At 39.8% G+C, this 7404-nt stretch overlaps 1 protein-coding gene across 1 annotated transcript in view; it reads left to right on the top strand.

The window, feature by feature from the left end:
- Nucleotides 1-7404, top strand: part of CDH8 (cadherin 8) — a 377151-nt gene that overhangs the window by 10809 nt on the left and 358938 nt on the right. The window contains exon 2 of the mRNA XM_003801316.1: nucleotides 4742-5193. Coding sequence (XP_003801364.1) covers nucleotides 4915-5193 — 279 coding nt within the window. The 5' untranslated portion in view covers nucleotides 4742-4914. The remainder of the gene's footprint in view (nucleotides 1-4741; nucleotides 5194-7404) is intronic.

Raw genomic sequence — 7404 nt, 5'->3', positions numbered from 1 at the left:
TCATTGTTGTTTGGCGGGTCCGGGCTGGGGATTCGAACCCGCCACCTTAGGTGTACGTGGCTGGCGCCTCAGCCGGTTGAGCTATAGGCGCCGAGCCTGTTTCTGGTCTTTTAATGAAGAGGTTGACCTCTGGATTTGATAGTATTTAGTTTAGTGAAAATAAAACATTGCTTGAAACACTAACATCTTTGTACTTCCATTTACTTATCTCTAAGTGGAAATGATGATAAAGTAATGGTAACAGTTACAGGGTTATTTTAAAGAATAGATAAGAACGGTGTGTGTGTGTGTGTGTGTGTGTGTGTGTGTATCGTTCTTCTTTATGATTTAACATTACGAATGTGAAGTGTTCACTATTAACCTGGCAATTTTAAAGTTATACTCCATTATGCCAAATAATATTGACTTTCTATTTTAAAATAATATTCCAAAAACCAAATCTCTTATAATAAAACATAAGTAATAATACAGGTGACTTAAGAACTTGGCAAAATTTAAGGAGGTGGCATATGAGTATTTCAGTTGCTAGAAGCCCTGTGCAGGGAGGGGAGGCAGGGTTGACTTACATGGATAAAGAATGGTTTCTACTGAGTTGGACTACTTTCTTCCTAGGGTTTTCCCACTGACTGCATGGAATTGGTAAAATCACTGCCCAGCTCTCTGAAAATTGAGTTGTACTTGAGTGGCACTCATTTGTCTCTCACACCCTCTCTATGGGTGGCCAGACCTTTGGAAAAATCAAACATATCCTCCTTTTTGCAAAGAACTGGCAGAAAGAGGGTAATCTATATGACATGTACTCTATGGGGACCATGACTTGTGTGAATTTGGTGGTTAGAGAGATGGATGAAGGGAGGATGGACTGGGTGATCTTGCCGGTAATAATTTGAAAATAGCCTTAGATACTGATTCACTCAGAGATCCTGGGTGGTCTTGTTCCTGTCCACTGGTGAACTAAAACATTCTCTCACACATATACCTTCCTAGATTGGCTAATTTCTTCTCAGCATTTACATGATACCTTGTCCAGGAAGCCTTCTTTCTATCTTCTAAATATTTTTTAATTAAATCATAGCTGTGTACATTAATGCAATCATTAACAGCAGAGAATCTAACTGAAAAAGACAAAAGAATATGTAATTAATTTAATGCAACTCACTGAATTAATAACTCAACCTTGTATCCCATTGTACCTGGGGTACAATGTGCTGGCTTCATATACAATTTGAAATATTTTCATCAAACTGGTTAACATAGCCTTCATGGCATTTTCTTAGTTATTGTGTTAAGACACTTGTATTGTTTTTAGGAATATTGTCCTCCTCTGTCACCAAGCTGGAGTGCAGTGGCACAATCACAGCTCATGGCAGCCTCAAACTTCTGGACTTCACTGATCCTCTCACCTCAGCCTCCAGGGTAGCTGGGGCTGCAGGCACAGGCCATTATGACAGACTAATTTTAAAGTTATTTTGTAGAGATGGGGTCTTGATATACTGCCCATGCTGGTCTTGCAAGTGATCTCCCTGTCTTGGCCTGGAAAAGTTCTGGGATTATAGGTGCGAGCTACAATCGCAGCCTAGTAAGGACACACTTTTTAATGCTGCCAGGATGAGAGGCATACCCATTCCTCTGTATTACAGCTTTCTAAAAGTAAGTTGCACTGAATTAATTACATATTCCTTTGTCTTTTTCAGTTAGATTCTTTGCTGCTTGAATCAGTTTGCCTTTCTATCTCTGGTGCCTGACACGTAGCACATGCTAATCAAATATTTCTGTAATGAGAGGAAGGGTTGTATTCAGAAAGCAAATTTTGTAGTTATATTACATAGATTCAAATTATGGTTCTGCTTCTCCCTGGAGATGTTCCTTAGGCAAGTTATTTAGTTATTCTCTGCCTAAGTTTTGAACACAAGACAAGGCATTACAAGCTTTCTGAAATATAAATATTGCATTACCTGACACTATTTGTGGCGATACATGTATTTTCCTATTTATTAATCTACTCGTTTTGGCTGATGAAGCTATGCCTTTGGATAACTTTGGTTCAGAGTCTATTATGACACTTTATGTGATTCTGTACAGTTGAGGTAGGCTACCCATCAGGTCACAGTCTGTCCTGAGTGCCCCTTGGTAGTTTCCATTAAAGAAGTGTGTATTTTACAATAAATTTAAATTGGGATGAAACTGTCCTACTATAGAATCATTAAAAACAAAGCAGATGCCAGAGTCTACTCGAAGAGCATTTGGCACAGTTTTAAAGAATAGTACGTGCTAGCCAGCCCTGACTGCTTGACCAGGAGTATCTCCTGTAGTCCTCAAAATAGACCTAGTAAGTAGGATATATTACCATTGTTAATTGCTCCCCAGTTATATAACTGGTAAGGATTAGGACCTAAACCCCACATGGACCGACACTAGAGGTCACTCTCAGAGCCTTCTTGATGTTGTACCATCAGGAAAAAAGTGTCCATGGCTTTTTTGTGCACTCAGACATGACCGATAGTGGAGCTGAATATATTTGGACAGGTTAAGCCCTTTTTTGCTAAGAATTGCTTTGGCTGAGGCTCATGACTAGAACGAGTCTCACTGGGTGTGCAAAGCAGACCAGCCCTTCCACCACCAAAACCGTCCTTATCATGTGCCACCTTAGAGATCTCAGAGCACCTTGCACACTCCTGTACCTTGCCTGCTTTCTCTGCAGAGGACACAGAGCTTCACTCTTTGTTCATTCCTTTGTCTTTTTTAACCAAAGTCTCTCACAGACCAGGACCATGTTGTCACCACCCTTACTGACTATCTTAAGATAAACCCATGGCTTCCAGTTTAGTGAGTGCTTTCCAAGTTCTGGCCACATGTTACATGAGTCTCCTTCCTGAGCCATGCCACTGCCCTGTTCAGTAGGAATTAGTATTATTCTACTTCGCAAGAGAGAAAAATGAAGCTCAGAGAACTTGAGTACCCTTGTCCGTCATTACAGAGCCAGCAAGTGACATGAGAGGAGATACAACCCAGGTGGATCTGTCTCCAGAACAGGCACTCTCTAGCATAGCACAGTCGTCTGTCAGCACCACCCGCCACCGTGTGTCTAAGACAGCACAGGGCACATAACAGATGTGCTATAAATGCTATTAAAGTAAATAAGTGGGTTGACCATTCACAAAGATCCAAATGCTTGCGGATTTTCTTATTGTGACTTTTTGAATTTTGTTTTATTTTAGTTTTAAAGCCTGCAAAGTTGTGCCCTGACACTGGGACGAAAGAAGGTCTTAGGGGAACTCTGTTGTAAGGGAAGACTTGATTTCTCTGAATGTGCTGCAATTCCACGGAAAGGGGGGGGGGCATTGTTCTGAATTTGGTTTTCTCTGAGTTGGTTCCCTACTGAAAGCTGACTGTCCCTTCAGTTTCCAAAGCAACTGCTGCTTGTTGTGGCTCCCCTGTGCACTCATTCATCAGGGTAGGTTCCTTCTGAGGACAAAGTCCTAGTGCTGAGCTGAACCCAGGCAGAAGATGACATGCAGGGAGGTTCTGTGGCCGTCTTGTTCCATCAGAGCCTGCCTGTGTTTGTGTTAGCGGCGTCTGCCTTTTAGCTGCCTTCACGGAGGCCACTCCCCAGCCCAGCCAGTCTAAATGACTTTCTCCATTTCCCATTCCAAGTCAGAACACAACCAGAGACTTAGAGGTGAAAGGTCCCCTACCTTATTATGAATTCTCTGAACCAAACTATTCCTGATGGTGTCCTGAGGAATTATTTTCCCATTTGATCTAATTCAGCAAGGCTTCTCTCTGAGATCTGCAGTGAACATTATTTCTTTAAAAATAATTTTTTTGAGAGGGATGGAACACGTTTTCCCACACTGAAGGTAAGCAAAAAATGTATTTGACACCTCAGGTAATGGGGATTTCTTTCATTTTTTTTTCCTCCCCGTCCCTTTCTGAATCTCTTCAAATGAAAGTTGTATTTTTACCATATTTTATTCCCAAAGGAGCTTTTCATAATTCAAATCTCCAGTTCAGCTGTGCATTTAGAATGGGAACCGTGACACTGTCCTGATTATAGCATACAAGCTGGACATTACAGAATTTCTCCCTGGGAGCAGAGTAATTTTATTCACTCATTATTAGCATCATGGCCAAGAATTGCATTCTGTACACTGAACTGGACAATCCCTTTTTCACTGTGAAGACTGGGGAAATTCCCCTTCCCACTTTCTATTTGTAATGAAAAAATGTTATTCATTAAAAGCTAATATCTTCACAGAGTTTAGCATATAATGAACTGAAACCTTTCTTTGAACAGGCTAAAAAAAGAGACTAAGAAAAGGTTTGCATTCTGTTTTATAAGAGGGCTGCCTTACTACACATCCCAGCTTGTATTATAACAGAAAAGGATATAAGAAAAGAGAGAGAGGAAGGATGGAGAGAGAGAAGGCAGGATGCCAGTGAAGAAGGAAGGAAAGGAGGGTGCTGAGAAGAAAAGAAAGGAGGAAATGTTTTATTAGTCAAAGCAGTTTTTAGTAAGTAGCATAGCTACGGAATAAAATCTTAAAATCCAAATAAAGCTTAAAAATAAGAGGACTTATTAGCCTACTCATTCTGATTCTCAAATCCAGTTTTTCAGCTGAAGAGTTTGGGAAGTGCCTACTGTTGTTCACTTAGGTGCTTTTGAAAAGCAGTGATTTTATTTTAAATTTTAAAACCTGTTTCAGTGGACCCTTATCTTTCCTCCTTCTTGTTTTTGCAGGAAGTTTCAATGAAAAGAAAAGCCAATGGATTGTGGTCATAGAAAAGCTGCTTAGATGATGCCTGTTTCCCCGTGCCGTAGACACGTGGCAGAGCTGTGAGTAAATGCCCAGCACTGCTTGATAAATTGGATGGCTGCAGATTGGAGACAAAAAAAATAATTGTCTCATTTTCATGGTGATTTGCTTAACTGGTGGGACCATGCCAGAACGGCTAGCGGAAATGCTCTTGGATCTCTGGACTCCATTAATAATATTATGGATTACTCTTCCCCCTTGCATTTACTCGGCTCCAATGAATCAGTCGCAAGTTTTAATGAGTGGATCCCCTTTGGAACTAAACAGGCTGGGTGAAGAACAGCGGATTTTGAATCGCTCCAAAAGAGGCTGGGTTTGGAATCAAATGTTTGTCCTGGAAGAGTTTTCTGGACCTGAACCAATTCTTGTCGGCCGGGTAAGCTTTGTTTTTAAGATCTCAATTTTAGGGTCCTTCATGGCCTTTAGATGTTGAACATCAGACTCCTCACAGTGGCTGCCATATTTAGCTGTGAATCCTTTACACCAGATTTTACACTGGCTTCGTTAGCCAGTTGACCTGTTGGTTCCTTAGGGAATATGAATATTCTCAGGTTACAGTCTAAAATTGTCTTTTTGGGGAAAGCTCTTCCTTCCATCTCTTCCACCCTGCTATAGATGAAATACAGAAATACTTGTGGAATGCATAAACAAATAAGCTTTTCTTTCTCATTCACAGGAGAGCTCTCTATGCCAAATCTTTTCTCTAGTTTATAGTACTTAGAAGAATGGTGCATTTTTTGCTTTGTTTTATTTCCTGCCACTTCAGTTACTAAGGTGTTACTTTGTTTTGTTACATTTTAAGGTCATCTAGATATCTCCAGTTGCAGGTAGACATTTCTCCCTTTTGTTTTTCATTGTCAGTGGTTTCAATCATTAACCTATATAGAAGCTTAGCAGCATTTGCAGTGGGAAGCTAGTTCATCCATTGTCAGGTGGGAGCAGATGTACAGAATTACAATTTTAGTTTAGGAAAGTGTTATGTACATGTGTATGTTGGACTCAGTTTACAATTGTTTTGTTGTTGGCAGTTTATATGAATGTTCTTTGTGTAGACATGGGCTTCCTGATGTCCAAAATCACACTATGGGAGACCCCCCCCAACTGTGTGTTATCCTCTTGAACTGTTCATGAGCTTCTTTTAATTTCGATGTACACCACAGTTGTAATTAGAATATTAATTATGACCCTGCCAATGGCTGATTTTCCTGATAAGTCAGATTCAGGAGCAAATCAAGCCAATGTTATTCACTTCCCAAATTCAGTGACTTTTTTTTTTAATGGAAAGTAGGAGGGGAATTAAATATTGATCTTCAAGACTTGGGTTAACTCTCTGTGTTTCATTAGAAACTTTTCATGACCTTTCTCCTTCTACCCTACTATCTTGCAAAACAAATTGAGCCCCCTCCAGGATTATATATCTTATTTCACCTGATTCTACTCAGATAAAGAAAGTCTGCATGAAGAAACATCATGAATCATTACAGGGATATTTATTGAGGCTTTCCTCTGTGCCAGACGCTCTATTAGGCACATGGGGGCATATTAATGAAAAAAACAATGATCCCTGCCTTTAGGCTATAAACATTCTAGGCAATACTAACTGTTTATTCTGTGCTGAGCACTGTTAGAAAAGATGGGCACAAATCTCTTGATTCTAAAAATAGTCACTCCCCCTAATAAATATATAAGTATGTATAGGTATGTGTGCCTGTTATTGCATGTGCATATATATGTACACACCTGTACACACACAGACTTATATGTATAAAACAGGCCTGCACTTCCTTTGCTATAAGTCCAAAATACAAAAGTCTCTCAAAGATTTTTCTGTATGCTTGATACAAACTCAGATAGCAGAACTGACTTGAGGCTATTTATAGTCATGATGCATCCCATTACTGTGACTGTTCATATATTTCACTGTAGAAATGCTAATGTGGTTGATTACAGGCTGCTGCCCCAGACCTTGCTGCCTCCTATATAGTTCATGTACCTTAATATGTTTGTAAAGTTTGAAGAGTTCTGAATTCTAAAACCTATCTGACCCAGTGGGTATTGGGCATGGGCTTCTTGACTAGCATTATTTATTATTTTTGTAGATTCAGAAACTGAGGCTTAGGTGGATTAATAAACCACACCAAAATCACAGAGCTAGTAAATGATCTACCTCAATTCGAATCTTTTGATTATTCCCTATTCCATCATTTCACTCACTATATCCTATTGTGGTAGTAACTAGCTGCCTGGAGTTTAAACTATATTTTGTACTTAACAGTTACTGAGTATACAGTCCTACTATGAAACTGATTTATAGCTTTCATAGGAAAGCTATAACCCAATTTTAGCCCAAGAATATGGGGAAAGGGGAGAGAGAAGGTAGGGGAAGGGGGAGGATGGGTGGCAGGAGGGTGTTTGGTGGAACCACAACTGTGGTTCATCTTACAAAGGTACATGTGAATCTTTCTAAATGTAGAATATAAATGTCTTAACACAATAACTAAGAGGATGCCATGAAGGCTATGTTAACCAGTTTGATGAAAGTATTTCAAATTGTATATAAAACCAGTACACTGTACCCCATGACTGC

The sequence above is a fragment of the Otolemur garnettii genome, unplaced genomic scaffold, assembly GCF_000181295.1.
Source record: "Otolemur garnettii isolate 467f Iridium unplaced genomic scaffold, OtoGar3 scaffold00207, whole genome shotgun sequence".
Classification (NCBI taxonomy): Eukaryota; Metazoa; Chordata; class Mammalia; order Primates; family Galagidae; genus Otolemur; species Otolemur garnettii.
Note: the sequence above shows the minus strand (reverse complement) of the source record. Positions and strands in the feature narration are given on the sequence as shown.